The following is a 21,734-nucleotide window of genomic DNA, read 5'->3' as shown; positions in this document are numbered from 1 at the left end:
AACTTAAAACGAGCATACATTATTCTGTATAAATAAAAAATATAATGGCAGCGTTGTTTCTGTATTAAATTTTAATCAAAAACGAACCTAGATTAATTTAAAAAAAAAAAAAATTTTCCGAGGGAAGTAAAGAGCGAAGTTGAAACTTAAAGAGAACAAAAATTATTACTTCACAGCTTATTTAATATATTATAATATAACTAGTACAAATAAACGCTCTACCTATGTTCCCCCTTGCTTTTATGATAATACAAAACTAGCGCTTTACTGAAAACACAAAAGTCAAGTATAAAAAACAAGATTATTGATTTAAGAGTCAAAAGTGAGTGTGTAGCCTGACAACACTAAATGCACGTATAAAGCTTTTCATTGTCTTACACCATTTGTGACATTAGTAACTTTCATTATACAATTAAAATTATCTTAAAAACACAAGCGTAAAACTAAATATTTTTTTAATAACCACGAAGTAATTGAACAGCATACAGAAATATTGGATTGATTTATCAAGCAGCATTTTGCTCTCACCAGCTATAATATCAATAGTGGGTAATATACAGTGTTAAATTGTAAGAAATATGCTTTAGTATCACTTAAAATGAAGATTAAATAGGACATAATATGAACTCTGGAAATTCGATTATTTCTCTCTATACAAGAGTGAATTTCAAGCTATGATACAAATTCTAAAGCTAGTCTATAGTCCTGATGCTATTAAGATGGCCTTACTTCGAACTTGTGTATAAACTAACCATGACATGTCCTTTTCAGAACCAAAACGAGAGCCAGTCATTTAACTGAGCCATTGTGCAGAAGTGATACCAAATTAAACGCAAAAAACAAAGACAATCCTAAAATGGATTATTTTTTTCAGCTTAAAAAGGATTGATCCTAAAAGGGATTGGTAATATTTTGGTTCTATAAGAGTGACCTTAATTGGTTTGCTTTTACTGTACCAAAACTCCTATATTATTTTGTGTTTTCAGTAAAGCGCTAGTTCTGTATAATCATAAAACCAAGGGGAAACATAATTAGTGCGTTAATTTGTACTAGTTATATTAATATATATTAAATAGGCTGCGAAGTAATAATTTTCGTCCGTTTTAAGTTTCAACTTCGCTCTTTACTTACCTCGGAAAAACTTTGTTTATTTAAATTATTTGTTATAAGACACTGAGCTAGAGAGGTGTATTATCAACAATGATGAGAAATTTATTATAAGGCAACGACGTAGTGAGGCGCTGTATCGAGAAAAATGAGGCCGGTGAAGGGGCGTACTACGGTTGACCGAGGGACCAGATGGCTAATAATTTATTGGGCACTGACGTAGTTAGGCGTTGTGTCGAGAGAGATGAGGCTGGTGAAGGGGCGGACTGTGGTCGACCGAGGGACCAGGTGCTGTTAACAGGTTCAGAGGATCATGGGAAAGGAAGGTCTGAGCGGTTAACAGGTTCAGAGGATCCTGGGAAAGGAAGGTCTGAGCTCCCACGGCCGAAGAGAGAGGTAGGCGGTGGAGTGCTGAACCTCGAAAACCCTGAAGGTTTCGTGCCATGGACAATAATAGTCGACAGGGCGGAAAAGAGTTCCGTGCCAGGTAAAATGACAGATAATAATCTTGCGTCTTGGCTGTTAAATATTTTTGACGGCCTGTTTCTTAAGGAAAGTGTTCTTTATTGTTATCCACTAGGAGGCGATGGCAAGTACAAAGGTTACCCTAGAACATCTAAATTAATCTTGCCAAGTGTCCTAGTAGATTCGGCAATAAAACTGGCTCATGATCACATATTCATTGGTGGTTACATGTCAATGGAGAAGACGTTAGATCGAGTGAGTCGTATCCTTATATTTTAGAGAATGAGGACAAAAAATTGAGAGCATTAAAAGGTTATTATAGAGAGTATTAAAACAATTATAGATCTAAGTAGAGTAAGATGATTATAAAGATTAGATTGCTAGCTACCGGTACAACCCTGATAATAACTCAAGTTTAGGCCTACGTAAAAAGAACAAATTTAAAGTGAATGAGAAACATGTTCTTTCGAAAAATTTCTTAACCTTTTAAATTTATTTTTTCTTATATGGTAGATATAAAGAACATAGTAGAAAAATCTAAGAGCCACCAGAAGTTGAGTTGTTTTTTTGTTAGATGAAATTTAAAGGGTGACGTTCGAAATCAAATTAGTATGGCTGCTATTGTCCTCAACATATTTTTTTTTACACCAATGTTTACCTTCAGCTTTACTGAAAACTTATAAGATTGCGATCATGTGCATTTCTGTTAGTAAGTTATTAGTTAGACCTTAGCATTAACAGGGGAGTAGGTAGACACTCGTCACCTTTATGATAATCTTTGTCACTATGGACTCTCACATGGAAAAGTCTGTTTTTAAATTTTGTCTTTGAGAAGCTGCGGATGTTCCTTTTATTGAGAACGGCGATTGCTGCGTGTATATTAAAAAGAAAATTCGTTTTACCTTCTTCAGTGCTGAATGTCTCTTAGAGTGTTGTGCCTTTGTTAATAATGAGATGCTTCTTTCCAATAAATCACGAGAAAAACAGAAATAACAAGCCAATTGCATAATTTGATTTCAAAGTAAAAATTGTTTCATTAAGACCACACATACGAAACGAAGCCATCATTTTTCCAATTACGGATTTTTCGAATCTGATAGGCACTTCTCTATGAATTGTCTAATTCTCTGTAAATTGTGACTTCTTCTTTTTGAAGCCTTGTGGTGGTGTTGGCCTATTATCAGGGTTCGACCGGTGGAGGATGTCTAGAATCTCTAACCATCACAAAGTTTATGTTTAGAGTATAAAATGTTTATTTATACATATAATACAATAAATGTACATGTGACGAGGACAGATACAGAATTCGAACTGACTCAAGTAATCTAAATTGATAGCTTATATTCAGCACGACATGCAGATACACATCAGAAAATGTTAACTTGATGTGTAACAACCACAGATTGAAATTGTAAGAACTGTAATCCTCTCTGGCAAAAACCGCTGCACCATTTTGTAAAAATTTGGGATCACTTCTCTATGAATTGTGTACTTGCCTGTGAATTGTCTACTTCTCAGGACATTTGACAGCATTGCTCTATTTTAATCTGTCAACTTCTAGTAATTATAGCAAATATTCAGAATTAATATAATCATCAAGGAAATGGGTTTTATCTAGGAAATGGACTTTTGAGAAATACTTAGAATTAAATTATAGGTTTGTACCCGAAAAAACCTACTTCCAAAGTTTACACCTTTCTGCCCTATAGCAAATTACACCCCTTACCCCAACCCCTTGCCACTTAGTGGTTGAAGAAGTGTAGGTCTGTGGTTCTGGAGTTACTCAAAGTTGTATATTAAAAGAATGGTTACTTATTTATTATACTTACTTATTCAAATTACCTACTTGACAATTCCACAGTAATATTCTCTCTATACGTAAGATTGTGCATCCAAAGAGGAAGAAAAAACACATGAAAACTGTTCCGTAATCCGTAGGAGAATTCAGGTAATTCTTCCCAAAATTATTGAAATGAAAACAAACTTATTTTATAATACCATTTATCGTTATACAAGAAATTATATCTTTTTTTTTGAAATTTCGATTCATTTCTAATTAATGATTGGGTTTCTTATATAGGGACAGGTCAAATAACTCCTTAAGCCTAAAGACACATTTCTGCTGAGCAAGAAAAATTTTCCACAAGCATGTCCACATGCCAATCTGTCCGCTTAATTAACCTTTTTTGTCGAAGCTACTCGCCTATAAATACTTTTTTAAGTACTACTAAATTTAATTTTTATAAACAAAGAATTTAAGATTTTTTTCTTCTTTTTCATTTTTTTTTTTTTTACAAAAAAACAACACTATGTTTTGATTTTTCTTTCCACTCTAAACTTATTTTTTCTTTCAATTTTAGTACGGCCTCTTCGTTTGGCTCCTTAATAAGAGTTGAGGCGTCTTATCTCCCTTAGATTGGAGGTGATTAGAAACTATAGGAAAGAATACATTTTCAACTGAAATTAAGGTAATGCAAAAAGATCATGGCAGTGTGGTTTCTAAATTAATTTTTAATCAAAAACGAGCAAAGATCGTTAAAAAAAAAAAAAAAATTCAGAGGGAAGTAAAAAGTGAAGTTGAAACTTAAAACGAACAAAAATTATTACTTCCCAGCCTATCTAACATATATCAATAAAACTAGTGCAAATAAATCAAATGGCGATATTTCCCTATGTTTGTGGGATTACAGAAAATTAGCGATTTACTGAAAACAAAGACAATATAGGAGATTTGGTACGGCAAATGTAAACATTTTAAGGACACTTTTAACAGCATAAAAGTGAAGCATTTTAGATTGTTGATTTATTTTTGTTTTTTCGTTTAATTTGGCATCACTTCTGGACAATGAGCTCAGTTCAATGATTGACTGTCTTTTTGGATATGAAAATGACATTTCACGATTTTTTTTTTTCTTTTTTAAATAGACAAGTTTGAAGTGAAGGAACCTTATTAGTATCAATACTACAGACTCGCTTTAGAATTTGTATCACAACGTGAAATTTTCCATTTTTTTTTAGAGAGAAATAACTGGATTTCCAGAGTCATATTACCGTTGACATGTTCTTCATTTCGAGTAATACTAGGTGAAAACAAAGATGTTACCTGATAAATCAATCCGTTATTTTGTATGCTATTTAATGAATTTAAACATATTATTTTTATGCCTAAGTTTTTAAGATAATTTTAATTGTATACTGAAAGTTACTGATATCATAGCTCCTGTAAGACTATGAAAAGCATTATAGATTAGTTTGTTGTTGTGAGGCTACGTATTTACTTCTGACTCTTAAATCCATATTTTTGTTTTTTATACTTGGCTTTTGTGTTTTCAGTAAAGCGCTAGTTTTCTGTAATCCTACAAACATAGGAAATTATCACCAGTTGATTTATTTCCACTAGTTTTTTGATATATGTTAGATAGGCTGGGAAGTAATAATTTTTGTTCGTTTTAAGTTTCAACTTCGCTCTTTACTTCCCTCAGAAGAACTTCTTTTTTTAATTAATGGCCTAAGAAGGTGCTGCTTGTGATCTTTAAATTAAAGAAATTAATGGGTAGTAGTTGCTAACACAAAAGAAGCCTTTGTTATGTGGTGCAATTGATATATGTTATATGTTAGATAGGCTGGGAAGTAATATTTTTTTTTCGTTTTAAGTTTCAACTTCGTTCTTTACTTCCCTCAGAAGAAATTCTTTTTTTAATTAATGGCCTAAGAAGGTGCTGCTTGTGATCTTTACATTAAAGAAATTAATGGGTAGTAGTTGCTAACACAAAAGAAGTCTTTGTTATATGGTGCAATTGATATATGTTATATGTTAGATAGGCTGGTAAGTAATATTTTTTTTTCGTTTTAAGTTTCAACTTCGCTCTTTACTTCCCTCAGAAGAAATTCTTTTTTTAATTAATGGCCTAAGAAGGTGCTGCTTGTGATCTTTAAATTAAAGCAATTAATGGGTAGTAGTTGCTAACACAAAAGAAGCCTTTGTTATATGGTGCAATTGATATATGTTTTATGTTAGATAGGCTGGGAAGTAATATTTTTTTTTCGTTTTAAGTTTCAACTTCGTTCTTTACTTCCCTCAGAAGAACTTCTTTTTTTAATTAATGGCCTAAGAAGGTGCTGCTTGTGATCTTTACATTAAAGCAATTAATGGGTAGTAGTTGCTAACACAAAAGAAGCCTTTGTTATATGGTGCAATTGATATATGTTATATGTTAGATAGGCTGGTAAGTAATATTTTTTTTTCGTTTTAAGTTTCAACTTCGCTCTTTACTTCCCTCAGAAGAAATTCTTTTTTTAATTAATGGCCTAAGAAGGTGCTGCTTGTGATCTTTAAATTAAAGCAATTAATGGGTAGTAGTTGCTAACATAAAAGAAGTCTTTGTTATATGGTGCAATTGATATATGTTATATGTTAGATAGGCTGGGAAGTAATATTTTTTTTTCGTTTTAAGTTTCAACTTCGCTCTTTACTTCCCTCGGAAGAACTTCATTTTTTAATTAATGGCCTAAGAAGGTGCTGCTTGTGATCTTTAAATTAAAACAATTAATGGGTAGTAGTTGCTAACATAAAAGAAGCCTTTGTTATATGGTGCAATATATCATGTCGCTAAATGAAACGTGATTTTTTTTTACGTCAAAAATACTATTTTGTAACAACTTTAATGTGTACGAGTCAAACTTTGAACAAAGGGAAAGAAAAAAGGAAAAGGTAAAACTAAGTGCGAAAATTCAAATTTCAACATGAAAGTAAGGCAGAAGGTCAAATACCTTGCATGTTCCGTCGATACAAACATTATTAGATCCTTCAGGGCAGGGAGTTCCATCTTCTACTTTTTCCGTTAGGACGGCCACTAAATTATCCTCCGATTTACAGGTCAGAGCACATAAATTGCCACTGTCAAAATACGGTTTCCACTTTTTCTGCTTTCCATATTGTATCTGTCCATTAAAAGCCTCACATTGGATTTCTCGAAGAGTTTTGCCATAGTTACAGGCCTGGAAAATATTCATAATTGGGGACGTACTCATTGGGAAAGCTAAGGAAGAATCATCCCCCTTCAAACTTTAAAAGAGTATGCACAATAACGTACTGATAACCAGTAACGACTGTAAAAGTTTTTCTCGGCAAACCTCTAATGAAATGCAATTAACTAATTCTTTTAAGTCCATAAATGACATAACTCTAACAGGAATAGTTTTTTTTTCATAAACTATCGGTCATTCAGAGACATGAATAACTTAAGCTGAATAATATATGTCTAACGCTAGCTGAAGTTAATTAATCCAACTTTCAACTCTAATTATATGACTGTTCAGCCTGGGCTGTAACTTTAGATTTTGATTAGGAAGCGAGAGAGGAATTAACTACGGAAAAGGTCATTTTTGACCCTCAAATATAAAAACTAGGTATTTGCATAAATTTCCCAGCAGTACTTTACCAAGAATTTACCATTTCATACATGAGTTTGCAATTCTTCTTTTTATCTCAGGTTTATTTTGGGTTCTTCAAATATTTCGATTTCATTCTCTCTGAAAATTATAAAAGCAAATATTGCTATAAATCGTTATAAATCAGAGCATAAACACATCTTTTTTAACATGTGTCGGGCTTAACACGGGGAAAGATGAAAGTAATCTGGGGATTTATTCCTCCATAATTACAAGATCATAAATAGTATTCCAAAAAAAAGCAACCGAAATGTTTACCCCTTGTTCAAAAACATATTGTAATCTTGCCACTCCTGAAAAATTCCTGGAAATACCAAGAGTTAACTTTTACAGTTAACTTTTATCGAAAAGGAGAGTTCTTCATGCAGCCATTGTATAAGGGGAAGGTAAACATTTACGCGTGTGTCTCTGGTTTGGGAATGGGGAAGACCCCAATAGCAATACGCTTTTGTAGTTTCGGGAGGGTCAACGAAATAAGGCACAGAGAGGCCGTACTTGCCCAATTACTTTCTGCAATAAATCATGCACTTATACACAATTCATTAGAAATGGTCGCCCTACGACTCATTCTGGTTTCCCATTTGAGGTGGAGATCACACTACCCCTTCTCCTTCTAAAAAAAATTAGGAAGTATAATAATAATAATTTTTTGAGGAGTCATTGTTGACACTTAGGGGTTATCTACTAAAAACGAATCCTGTCCCATACTAACTGAAAATTCAAGAACATGTTTAAAAATAAAAACTGCCAGGTGAGGAAGAATCGCCATTTGAAGTTAATTCAGGAATGATAACTATCATTTTGATTAATCTTAAGGATAAAGCTATTTCTCGAAAACAAATTTATGAGAATTTTGAAAAATAGCCTTAAAATGAACAAAATAGTATCAAATCGAAATAAAAACTGCAATATTTGGAATCACCATATCGAAGAACCCTGTTTAGAAAAAACTACAATCCCCCCATCCTGACCAACAATTAAAATAAATTGGAGAATGAACTGTGTCGGGTTGAGTATCTTGGTGAAGTGCATGGCATCGAGTTAAAAGAGGATTGGGTTTAATGAAAAATAGCTAAAATGGGTGTTGAGCTGGACATATCGGGTTAAAATAAATGGAGTTGAAGTAAAAACGGATAAGTATAATATGCGTTGAACTAAAGGGGATTGAGATTTGCAAAAGGGTTAAGTTGACTCTGTCTAAGGTTAACTGGGCTGGTTTAAAGTGAAACCAAATAATCTATATTAACCGGGTAATATTGCATTCCATTAGAAGGCTTATTCAAACAGTTCGTGATAACGAACTGTAAGTAAGGATCGACCCGACTCAATAGAAACCGAAACTAAAAAAAAGGTAATTTTAACATTGATAGATACATCAAAAGATCAGATTTTTATGCTCATTTCAAATATATAAGTTTCATCAAGTTGAGTCCTTCCTATCAAAAGTTACGAGCCTGAGAATATTTGCTTTATTTTCAAAAAAGGGGGAAACACACCCAAAAATTCTTGTAATCTTCATGAAAACCACACCATCCGATTTAGCGTATCAGCGAACCCTACTGTAGCGGTTTCAAGCTCATATCTACAAAAATGTGGAATTTTGTATTATTTGTCAGAAGAAAGATCACGGATGCGTGTTTATTTATTTGTTTTTTTCCCCCAGGGATGATCGTATCAACCCAGTGGTCCTAGAATATCGAGTGAGGGCTCATTCAAATGTAAGTTAAAAGTTCTAGTACCTTTTTTAAGTGACCAAAAAAAATAGAGGGCAACTAGGCCCCTTCCCAGGCTCTTTTTTTCCCAAAGTCACCCGATCAAAATTTTGAGACAGCCATTTTGTTAGGCATAGTCAAAAACTCTAATAACTATGTCTTTGAGGATGACTTATTCCCCCACAGTCCCCGGGGGAAGGGCTGAAAGTTATGAACTTTGCCCATTGTTTACATATAGTCTTGGCTATTGGGAAGTACACGGAGGTTTTCAGGGGGGATTTTTTTGCTGGTGGGGAACTGTTGGAGGGAGGGGGTTACGTGGGACGATGTTTCCATGGAGAAATTTTCCATGAGTGAATGGAATTTTTCATGAAAAGGGCGCCGGATAAGGAGCAACATTGAAACTTAAAACGAACAGAAATTATTACGTACATAAGTGAATTCTCCTCCTAGTCAATATCTCGCTCTTTACACTAAAGTTTTTTTATTACTGTCATAAGAGCGATTCATTCTAATTAAACGACCTTTGTGATTCAGGGGTCATTCTTATAGAATTGGAACAAAATTCGAACTTTAGCGTAAAGAGCAGGGTATTGACGAGGGGGAGAGCCCCCTCGCATACGTAATAATTTCTATTCGTTTTAAGTTTTAATGTTGCTCCTTACTTCTGTTGAATAAAATTTTTTAATTTAATCAAACAGTTCGTGGTAACGAACTGTAAGTAAGGAGCGACCCGGCTTAATAGTAACCGAAACTCTAAAAAACAGAATTTTGAAACCAATAGATGCATCAAAAGGATCAGATTTTTATGCTGATTTTAAATATATAACCGATCAAAAGTTACGCGCCTGAGAAAATTTTCCTGATTTTCGTAAAAAGGGGGAAACACCCCCTAAAAAATACAGAAACTTACAGATTCAGTATATCAGAGAACCCTACTGTAGAGGCTTCAAGCTCCTATCTGCAAAAATGTGGAATATTAAATTTTTTGGCCAGAAGAAAGATCACGGATGTGTGTTTATTATTTTTTTTTCCCAGGGGTGATCGTATCGACCCAGTGGTCCTAGAATATCGTGGGAGGGCTCATTAGGAAATTAGGAGTTGTAGTTCCCTTTTTAAGTTACCAAAAAAATGGAGGGAAACTAGGCCCCCTCCCACGCTCATTATTTTCCCAAAGTCACCAGATCAAAATTTTGAGACAGCCATTTTGTTCAGCATGGTCGAAAATATAATAACTATGTCTTTTAGGTTTATTTAATCCTCCTAAGTCCCCGAGGGGAGGGCTGAAAGTTATGAACTTTACCCAATGTTTACATATAGTATTGGTTATTGGGAAGTATACAGCCGTTTTCAAGGTTTTTTTTTCTTTGAGGAAGGGGGGTCGTGGGGCTATGTGGGAGGATCATTCCATGGAGGAAGTTTTCATGGGGGAAGGGACATTGCTATGAAGGGGGCGCCTGATTTTCCAGCATTATTTAAAAAACGATCAGAAATTAAAAAAATTCATCTGAAAGTAAGGAGCAATATCAAAATTTAAAACGAACAGAAATTATCACGTGTATGATTGTGTTTGCCCCCTAGTCAATGCCTCGCTCTTTAAGCCAAAAATTTTTTAGTACTTTCATAAGAGCTATTTATTCTAATTAACGGCCTTTGTGATTAAAGGGCCATTTTTAAAAAACTTCAACGAAATTCGAGATTTAGTTTATAGAGCGAAGTATTAACAGGGGGACGAATCCCCTAGTATACTTAATAAAAATATATGAATATAGAAGTTCGTTACGTAAGTGAATTCGTAAGTAACGCATATTTATTACTAATAAAAACGCTCGTAAATAAAATTAAACAATTTTCGAGAAAGACATTTAGCCAAATAAAAGTAAAATTAAAAGGCATATTTTTTTTTAATTATTCATGTACGGTGAGCCAAAATCAAAACCTGTATTAATTCAAAAACGTTCAAAAATTAAATAAAAAAAACAAGTTTTTTTTAACTGAAAGTAAAAAGTGACATTAAAACTTAAAACAAACAGAAATTATTCCGTATATGAAAGGGGCTGTCTCCTCCTCAACGCCTCGCTCTTTACGCTAAAGTTTGACTCTTTCTCACAACTCTATTTTTGTAAAACAATAACAATCTTTAGCGTAAAGAGCGAGGCGTTGAGGAGGGGGCAGCCCCTTTCATATACGAAATAATTTCTGTTCGTTTTATGTTTTAATGTCACTCCTTACTTTCAGTTAAAAAAACTTGTTTTTTTTATTTAATCCTATAAGGAATGAACAGAAACTTATCAAATTGGCCATGAATATTATTATTGAGCAACATTACTTTTGTTACGAGAAGCGGGCTTATTCATTTTTAATATTTAACAGATTTTAATATAAACAATAGCTAAAAGCATTGTATCATTCCAGGGATCTAGCAATAATAATGATGATAAAGTAAAATAAACATAGCACGGTTAGACCTCACTGAACTTGGTGTGGCAAGTTAACAGTAAAAAAAAAAAAAAAAATACTTTCACAATTATCTTACTCTTACTGCAAACCGTTAAATTCGAGAAAAAAATCACTTAGCAAAAATACAATCGCTAAAACACATAGATTTTGAACTAGTTCTAGACATTCCATATTTCCCTCCATAAATATCGCACTTTGTAAACTATTATTGTAAACTATGGTAAACTATGTTATATTTCTAATGTAATCTTAAATTTATAAAAAAAACAAGCTTTTTCAATTGTAATAAAGGAGCTACATTAAAATTTTAAACGATCTGATTAGTTTGACTTTTCATCAAAGTTCTTTAAGAACAACTGCTGAAAACCAAGGGCCGTTGAATTGAAATAAAAATACTTTTTTAAAGCACGAGAAACTTCAGCGCAACGTACAAGATACTGATGAGGGGGATACCTTCCTCGTGTAGGGCTATGGAATAATTTCTGTTGGTTTAAATTTTTAAAGTTGTTCCTTACTCTCAGTTCAAAGGACTTTTTTTTATTTCATTTATAATCATTTTTAAATCATGCCAGGGAATGCCCTTCCACTCCCTGTGGATAGTTTCCCTATAAAGTTTCCCCCACATAAGGATTCCTCCCACTCAAAAATTCCTCCAGCCTGGAGCCCCCCTCCCCCCCAGTAAATTTCTGCTCGCCGAAAATTTCCCACCGAAAATTTCCCCCGGACAATTCCTCCTACAAATTTCTCCTAACTTTCATTTGAAAAAATCTTGTGTTTTATTTAATTTCTGAATGTTTTTCAAACCATGTTGGGTTTCCCCTTTCTTGGTAAATTTTCCTTGGGAAATTCCCCGCCCCCTATAGAAAGATCCTCCTGTAGAAAATCTCCCCATCCACTGAAACATCCCCTTAGGTAATTCCCTTCCCGCTGAAAATTTCCCCCAGACAGTTGTCCCTGTCTCTGTTCCCGTAAAATTGAGTGGGGAATGAGAAAGTAAGACAAATCCAAAGAATTATGTATATGAATTGCGAAAAATTCCTCCTTTGTAGAATTTCCCCTGGATATCCCCCCTGAAATTTTTTTTTACCGTGAAAAATTCTCCCCATAGAAAATCCTTCCCTCCCGGAAAATTTTCGTATATTTTCCAACAATAAAAAATAATATGTAAACAATGAGAAAACTGCATAGCTTATAGCTCTTTCCCCAGGGGCTGCAGAGTTGCGAGTCATTTCATTCTCAGAGACAAAGAGCTGAGCCAAATGGCAAACTAAAATCTTTTGATCAAATATATTTAGGGGAAAACAGACGTGGGAGGGGGGCTAGTTACCCTCCTATCTTTATGGCAACTCCAAAATGGCACTAAAGCTTTTAACTTCGATTTGGATAAGTCGTCTTCCAATCTTATCCTGTTGGTTCGATACAATTTTCTCTTGGAAAAAAACAACAAACAAATAATACAGATCCGGGATCTTTCTTCTGGCAAAAAATTCAAAATTCAACATTTTTGTAGATGGTAACTTGAAACCTCTAAAGTAGAGTTCTTTGATGTTCTGAATCTCATGATGTAATTTTCATTAGGATGGCTTAACGTTTTGCGGGTCTTTCACCCCTTTTTCGAAAATCGGAAAAATTTTCTCAGGCTCTTAGCTTTTGATGTGTAACATTAAACTTGATGAATTGTGTATATTTGTAATTAACATGAAAGACAAATTCATTTTATATAATATTGTATATCCAAATTCCTTTTTTTAGAGTGTTGGTTACTATTGGGCCGAATCGCTAATTACTTATAGTTCGGTATCACGAACTGTTTGATACAAGTACACTATTTCTACGAGAATGTCTAAAAAAACTCATGCTTGTAATTCTATTGAAATAAATACATTATAGAATAGTTTTGTCCGAATACTATATCTTATAAACAAAATGACAAAGCCTGAGAACACAAAGACACTTAGGAAGATTGAAGAATATGTTAATAATTTTTTAACACAGATTAAAAACTAAAAATAGTTCACAAACGAGATAAGTTTTAAAATTGGACTCCAGTAGTATTATCTTTAAATTTAAGGGCTTAGTAAAAACAGTAGGCTAGTAGGTTGACAGGGAATAAAAATCTAAAAAAGTATTTTGATTCCATGAAGTAAATTTGAAATCATCAATAATTACAAGCCTCAAATAGAACATATAACAGAAAAAATATAGTGTACTTCAAAATTGATAAACTTTAAAATTAATTAGGCATTCATAAAATAACAACAAATTCCGAAACTTCAAACACAATGGGATCAAAGTTAATCAATTCTAGGAAATAATGGATGTCTTTCAAATTTCATGTTCCTCCCACCATACACATTCCTGGTAACATATTCGAAAATGTTTGATTTTGTTGCTAAACTATTATATACTAAACCCATAATTGTAAAGTAAGGTGAAACTAAACCCATTAAAACTCCCACCAAAAAAAATAATCTTATATTTCTTGTAAAGGTTTGTTATTGCTTGTTAATCAAATCACAGGCTGCCCTACCATTTCGGGATTTTAGGCCAAACCATGCGAGCAATTGTATGAGGTCATTTTGCGAGCATTCTTTTTCTGGAATATCCTTTCTCTATCGCGTTATGAAAGTGAATTTAATGGAGACTCCAACCAATATACAGCATCTTCAAAGCCCAAAATCATTGAGCTGATTCTGCAGCAGCAGTCTGCAAATTCAGAGCACCAAAGTTCAGCAAGAATGAAAATAAAGCTTGGTATATTGGGATAAATAGGCAACAAAACTTCTACTCTCAAACTAATTTTGGTAAAAATTCATTCTGGAAACGTTTTTATTCGGCAATTTAAAAACCAGGCGGCAATTTTTCCATCGATAGATACATCAAAAGATCAGATTTTTATGCTCATTTCAAATATATAAGTTTCATCAAGTTGAGTCCTACCTATCAAAAGTTACGAGCCTGGGAACATTTGCTTTATTTTCAAAAAAGGGGGAAACACACCCAAAAATTCTTGTAATCTTAATGAAAACCACACCATCCAATTCAGCGTATCAGAGAACCCTACTGTAGCGGTTTCAAGCTCATATCTACAAAAACGTGGAATTTTGTATTATTTGTCAGAAGAAAGATCACGGATGTGTGTTTATTTATTTTTTTTTCCCCCAGGGGTGATCGTATCAACCCAGTGGTCTTAGAATGTCGAGTGAGGGCTCATTCAAATGTAAATTAAAAGTTCTAGTGCCTTTTTTAAGTGACCAAAAAAATTGGAGGGCAACTAGGCCCCCTTCCCAGGCTCTTTTTTTTCCAAAGTCACCCGATCAATATTTTGAGACAGTCATTTTCTAGGCATAGTCAAAAACTCTAATAACTATGTCTTTGAGGATGACTTATTCCCCACAGTCCCCGGGGGAAGGGCTGAAGTTATGAACTTTGCCCATTGTTTACATATAGTATTGGTTATTGGGAAATATACGGAGGTTTTCAGGGGGGATTTTTTTGCTGGTGGGGAAGTGTTGGAGGGAGGGGGTTACGTGGGACGATCTTTCCATGGAGAAGTTTTTCATTAAGGAATAGAATTTTCCATGAAAAAGGTGCCGGATAAGGAGCAACATTAAAAAGTAAAACGAACAGAAATTATTACGTATATGAGTGGAGTCTCTCCCTCGTCAATACCTCGCTCTCTACAATAAAGTTTTTTTTAGTACTTTCAAAAGAGCTATTTATTCTAATTAAACGGCCTTTGTGATCCAGGGGTCATTCTTATTGAATTGGAACAAAATTCGAACTTTAGCGTGAAGAGCGAGGTATTGACGAGAGGGAGAGCCCCCTCACATACGTAATAATTTCTATTCATTTTAAGTTTTAATGTTGCTCCTTACTTTCTGTTGAATAAAACTTTTCTTATTTAATCAAACAGTTGGTGGTAACGAACTGTAAGTAAGGAGCGACCCGGCTTAATAGTAACTGAAACTCTAAAAAACGGAATTTTGATAACAGTAGATACATCAAAAGAATCAGATTTTAGTGCTAATTTCAAATATATAAGTTTTATCAAGTTTAGTTCTACCCATCAAAAGTTACGCGCCTGAGAAAATTTTCCTTATTTTCGTAAAAGGAAGGAAACACCCCCTAAAAAATATAGAAACTTAATGAAAATCACACCATAAGATTCAGCATATGAGAGAACCCTACTGTAGAGGCTTCAAGCTCCTATCTGCAAAAATGTGGAATTTTGTATTTTTTGCCAGAAGAAAGATCACGGATGCGTGCTTATTTGCCCTTTTTTCCCCAGGGGTGATCGTATCGACCCAGTGGTCCTAGAATACCATGGGAGGGCTCATTAGAAAATTAGGAGTTCTAGTTCCCTTTTTAAGTTACCAAAAAAATGGAGGGGAGCTAGGCCCCCTCCCATGCTCATTATTTTCCCAAAGTCACCCGATCAAAATTTTGAGACGGCCATTTTGTTCAGCATGGTCGAAAATATAATAACTATGTCTTTTAGGATGAGTTAATCCCCCTAAGTCCCCAGGGGGAGGGCTGAAAGTTATGAACTTTGCCCAATGTTTACATATAGTATTGGTTATTGGGTGGTATACAGCCGATTTCAAGGGTTTTTTTTCTGCAGAGGAAGGGGGGTCGTGGGGCTATGTGGGAGGATCATTCCATGGAGGAAGTTTTCATGGGGGAAGGGACATTGCTATGAAGGATGAATGCTATGGGGACGCCGGATTTTCCAGCATTATTTAAAAAACGATCAGAAATTAAAAAAATCATCTGAAAGTAAGGAGCAATATCAAAATTTAAAACGAACAGAAATTATTATGTATATGATTGGGTTTGCCCCCTAGTCAATGCCTCTCTCTTTAAGCCAAAGATTTTTTAGTACTTTCATAAGAGCTATTTATTCTAATTAATCGCCTTTGTGATTAAGAGGTCATTTTTAAAGAATTGGAACAAAATTCGAACTTCAGCGTAAAGGGGGAGAACCCCCTAATATATGTATTAAAAATATATGAATATAGAAGTTCGTTACGTAAGTGAATTCGTAAGTAACGCATATTTATTACTAATAAAAACGCTCGTAAATAAAATTAAACAATTTTCGAGAAAGCCATTAGCCATTTAGCCAAATAAAAGTAAAATTAATATGCATATTTATTTTTTAATTATTCTTGTACGGTGAGCCAAAATCAAAACCTGTATTAATTCAAAAACGTTCAAAAATTAATTAAAAAAAAGAAGTTTTTTTAACTGAAAGTAAGGAGTGACATTAAAACTTAAAACGAACAGAAATTATTCCGTATATGAAAGGGGCTGTCTCCTCCTCAACGCCTCGCTATTTACGCTAAAGTTTGACTCTTTCTCACAACTCTATTTTTGTAAAACAATAACAATCTTTAGCGTAAAGTGCGAGGCGTTGCGGCGGGGCCAGCCCTTTTCATATACGGAATAATTTCTGTTCGTTTTATGTTTTAATGTCACTCCTTACTTTCAGTTAAAAAAACTTGTTTTTTTTATTTAATCCTATAAGGAATGAACAGAAACTTATCAAATTGGCCATGAATATTATTATTGAGCAACATTACTTTTGTTACGAGAAGCGGGCTTATTCATTTTTAATATTTAACAGATTTTAATATAAACAATAGCTAAAAGCATTGTATCATTCCAGGGATCTAGCAATAATAATGATGATAAAGTAAAATAAACAGAGCACGGTTAGACCTCACTGAACTTGGTGTGGCAAGTTAACAGTAAAAAAAAAAAAAAAAAAAAAATTACTTTCACAATTATCTTACTCTTACTGCAAACCGTTAAATTCGAGAAAAAAATCACTTAGCAAAAATACAATCAATAAAACACATAGATTTTGAACTAGTTCTAAACATTCCATATTTCCCTCCGTAAATATCGCACTTTGTAAACTATTATTGTAAACTATGGTAAACTATGTTATATTTCTAATGTAATCTCAAATTTATAAAAAAAAACAAGCTTTTTCAATTGCAATAAAGGAGCTACATTAAAATTTAAAACGATCTGATTAGTTATACTTTTCATCAAAGTTCTTTAAGAACAACTGCTGAAAACCAAGGGCCGTTGAATTGAAATAAAAATACTTTTATAAAGCACTAGAAACTTCAGCGCATCGAACGAGATACTGATGAGGGGGATACCTTCCTCGTGTACGGCTATGGAATAATTTCTGTTGGTTTTAATTTTTAAAGTTGTTCCTTACTCTCAGTTCAAAGGACTTTTTTTTATTTAATTTCTAATCATTTTCAAATCATGCCAGGGAATGCCCTTCCACTCTCTGTGGATAGTTTCCCTATAAAGTTTCCCCCACATAAGGATTCCTCCCACTCAAAAATTCATCCAGCCTGGAGCCCCCCCCCCAGTAAATTTCTGCTCGCCGAAAATTTCCCACCAAAAATTTCCCAAGGACAATTCCTCCTACAAATTTCTCCTTACTTTCATTTGAAAAATCTTGTGTTTTATTTAATTTCTGAATGTTTTTCAAACCATGTTGGGTTTCCCCTTTCTTGGTAAATTTTCCATGGGAAATTCCCCGCCCCCTATAGAAAGATCCTCCTGTAGAAAATCTCCCCATCCACTGAAACATCCCCTTAGGTAATTCCCTTCCTGCTGAAAATTTCCCCCAGACAGTTGTCCCTGTCTCTGTTCCCGTAAAATTGAGTGGGGAATGAGAAAGTAAGACAAATCCAAAGAATTATGTATATGAATTGCGAAAAATTCCTCCTTTGTAGAATTTCCCCTGGATATCCCCCCTGAAATTTTTTTTTACCGTGAAAAATTCTCCCCATAGAAAATCCTTCCCTCCCGGAAAATTTTCGTATATTTTCCAACATTAAAAATAATATGTAAACAATGAGAAAACTGCATAGCTTATAGCTCTTTCCCCAGGGGCTGCAGAGTTGCGAGTCATTTCATTCTCAGAGACAAAGAGCTGAACCAAATGGCAAACTAAAATCTTTTGATCAAATATATTTAGGGTAAAACAGGCGTGGGAGGGGGGCTAGTTACCCTCCTATCTTTGAGGCAACTCCAAAATGGCACTAAAGCTTTTAACTTCGGTTTGGATAAGTCGTCTACCAATCTTATCCTGTTGGTTCGATACAATTTTCTCTTGGAAAAAAAAAACAAACAAATAATACAGATCCGGGATCTTTCTTCTGGCAAAAAATTCAAAATTTAACAATTTTGTAGATGGTAACTTGAAACCTCTAAAGTAGGGTTCTTTGATGTTCTGAATCTCATGATGTAATTTTCATTAGGATGGCTTAACGTTTTGCGGGTCTTTCACCCCTTTTTCGAAAATCGGAAAAATTTTCTCAGGCTCTTACCTTTCGATGGGTAACATTAAACTCGATGAATTGTGTATATTTGTAATTAACATGAAAGACAAATTCATTTTATATAATATTGTATATCCAAATTCCTTTTTTTAGAGTGTTGGTTACTATTGGGCCGAATCGCTAATTACTTATAGTTCGGTATCACGAACTGTTTGATACAAGTACACAATTTCTAAGAGAATGTCTAAAAAAAACTCATGCTTGTAATTCTATTGAAATAAATTCATTATAGAATAGTTTTGTCCGAATACTAAATCTTATAAACAAAATGACAAAGCCTGAGAACACAAAGACACTTAGGAAGATTGAAGAATATATTAATAATTTTTTAACACAGATTAAAAATAAAAATAGTTCACAAACGAGATAAGTTTTAAAATTGGACTCCAGTAGTATTATCTTTAAATTTAAGGGCTTAGTAAAAACAGTAGTAAGTTGACAGGGAATAAAAATCTAAAAAAGTATTTTGATTCCATGAAGTAAGTTTGAAATCATTAATAATTACAAGCCTCAAATAGAACATATAACAGAAAAAATATAGTGTACTTCAAAATTGATAAACTTCAAAAAATATAGTGTACTTCAATAAAGTGTACTTCAAAAAATATAGTGTACTTCAAAATTGATAAACTTCAAAAAATATAGTGTACTTCAATAAAGTGTACTTCAAAAAATATAGTGTACTTCAATAAAGTGTACTTCAAAAAATATAGTGTACTTCAAAATTGATAAACTTTAAAATCAATTAGGCATTCATAAAATAACAACAAATTCCGAAACTTCAAACATAATAGAATCAAAGTTAATCAATTCTAGGAAAAAATGGATGTTTTTCAAATTTAATGTTCCTCCCACCATACACATTCCCGGTAACATATTCGAAAATGTTTGATTTTGTTGTTAAACTATTATATACTAAACCCATAATTGTAAAGTAAGGTGAAACTAAACCCATTAAAACTCCCACCAAAAAAAATAATCTTATATTCTTGTAAAGGTTTGTTATTGCTTGTTAATCAAACCACAGGCTGCCCTACCACTTCGGGATTTTAGGCCAAGCCATGTGAGGAATTGTATGGGGTCATTTTGCGAGCATTCTTTTTCTGGAATATCATTTCTCTATCGTGCTAAGAAAGTGAATTTGATGGAGACTCCAACCAATATACAGCATCTTTAAAGCCCAAAATCATTGAGCTGATTCTGCAGCAGCAGTCTACAAATTCAGAGCACCAAAGTTCAGCAAGAATGAAAATAAAGCTTTGTATATTGGGATAAATAGGCAACAAAACTTCTACTCTCAAACCAATTTTGGTAAAAATTCATTCTGGAAACGTTTTTATTCGGCAATTTAAAAACCAGGCGGTAGATTTTTCCATTCTTCTTCAGAACGCCGGAAACATTTAGTTTTAACGTAAAAACTTTCTAGTTTTTAAAATCAAATTCATGACAAATCATTTTTAATGCAACTTAAGAGTCAGATCCTAGATTTAACAATATAGCACGACTCTGTGACTTTATCACCTTTGGCAAATATGATTTACTTAGACTAAGCAGCGAATTCTTTTACGCAACGTCGCAAATGACGGTTAAAATGTCTGAGACTGGAAAGAGGCAGTAATTCTGTCTAGCACTCAGAGAGCAAAAAAGAAAGCAAAATAAATCAATAATGGTCATATACTAGTACAAACGGACTTGGATCCCAAAACTTGAAGTCAAAATATGATTCTTTTCCAGGAATACATTTTTACGCATATGACTGGTCACATGCGCAAATAATAATAATAATAATATCTGAAAACCAGGTTAGGAATCTCCAATTCCCCTAAACCGTATATAAAACCCAAACTATATTTTTTGGTACTTGTCTAAAATATAAAACACACTCGAGAACTTGTTTTGCGAATATTCAGTTTTTCACGATGTCTATACCAGATAATAACCTTCGGCTCGTTGAGAAACCATATTATAGCTATTTTTTAATTAAATATTTAGTTGGGATTTTGGTTAGGTTAGGTTATTTTAGGTTACGCGCTCTGGGTGGCCCCCTTCCATAATTCTTTGTGGTAGTTTTCATAATTTTGTTACTAAAGCATTGTATATTCATCATATTTTGTTTTATTTCCTTAGCATTCACCAAACTTCACTTCTCGAGTGTGTTTTATATTATAGACAAGTACCATTTTATTTTACTTGCATGAACACATGCTTGGAAATATAGCCTCATTGATTTGTTGTCTTATAGGACATCCAATGTCCCAACGCGAACACGCTTCTAAGTCTTATTAAATAAAAAAAACAAGTTTTTCTAAACTGAAAGTAAGGAGCGATATTAAAACTTAAAACGAACAGAAATTATTCCGTATATGAAAGGGGCTGTCCACTCCTCAACGCCTCGCTCTTTACGCTAAAGTTTTTTATTGTTTTAAAAAATAAAGTTGTGAGACATAGTCAAACTTTAGCGTAAAGAGCGAGGTGGCGAGGAGGGGACAGTCCCTATAATATACGAAATAATTTCTGTTCGTTTTAAGTTTTAATGTCGCTGCTTCCTTTCAGTTTAAAAAACTTGTTTTTTTTATTTAATTTCTGATCGTTTTTTAGTTAATGCAGCTTTTATTTTGGCTCACCTTCATTGAATAAGTAAAAAAAAATTGCATAAAAATTTTACTTTTCTTTTGCTAAATGGATGTTTCTAAATTTGGTTATGACGTAATTTACAAATTAACTTACGTAACTTCTATATTCATATATTTTTCTTCTGGCAAAAATACAAAGTTGCAGATTTTTGCAGATATGAGCTTGAAACCTATGTAATAGGGTTTTCTGATACGCTGAATCTGACGGTGTGATTATCATTAAAATTCTTTCACTTGTACTGGATGTTTCTCCCCTCTTTAAAAAATCGGGTAAATGTTCTCAGGCTCTTAGCCTTAGATGAGTAATACTAAACTTAATAAAATTTATAAATTTAGAATCAGCATTATAAACACATTCTTTTGATACATTTATTGACATTGAAATTCTATTTTTAAAGGTTTCGATTACTATTGAGCCGTATCGCTTGTTTTTTTATTACTGTTTTTTTTTATTACGTATATGAGGGGATTCTCCCGTTAGTCATTACCACGTTCTTTACGTTAAAAATTAAAAAAAATTTGATTCACAA

General features: G+C 33.4%; 1 protein-coding gene across 3 annotated transcripts in view; it reads right to left on the bottom strand.

Moving 5' to 3' along the window:
• The window catches only part of LOC148942708 (protein madd-4-like), a 305,059-nt gene that overhangs the window by 242,507 nt on the left and 40,818 nt on the right, over window positions 1-21,734 (bottom strand). For all 3 annotated transcript variants that reach the window (XR_016143070.1, XM_089102254.1, XM_089102253.1), the window contains exon 4: window positions 6,343-6,570. Coding sequence is in view for 2 of the 3 variants with exons in the window: in XM_089102254.1 (XP_088958380.1) it covers window positions 6,343-6,570 (228 nt within the window). In the remaining variant the exon portion in view is untranslated. The remainder of the gene's footprint in view (window positions 1-6,342; window positions 6,571-21,734) is intronic.

Source organism: Artemia sp. Qi Xiang Cuo, chromosome 16 (genome assembly GCF_049724085.1).
Source record: "Artemia sp. Qi Xiang Cuo chromosome 16, ASM4972408v1, whole genome shotgun sequence".
NCBI classification, from domain to species: Eukaryota; Metazoa; Arthropoda; class Branchiopoda; order Anostraca; family Artemiidae; genus Artemia; species Artemia sp. Qi Xiang Cuo.
The sequence above is the reverse complement of the archived record's forward strand: the minus strand, read 5'-3'. Positions and strand labels throughout refer to the sequence as shown.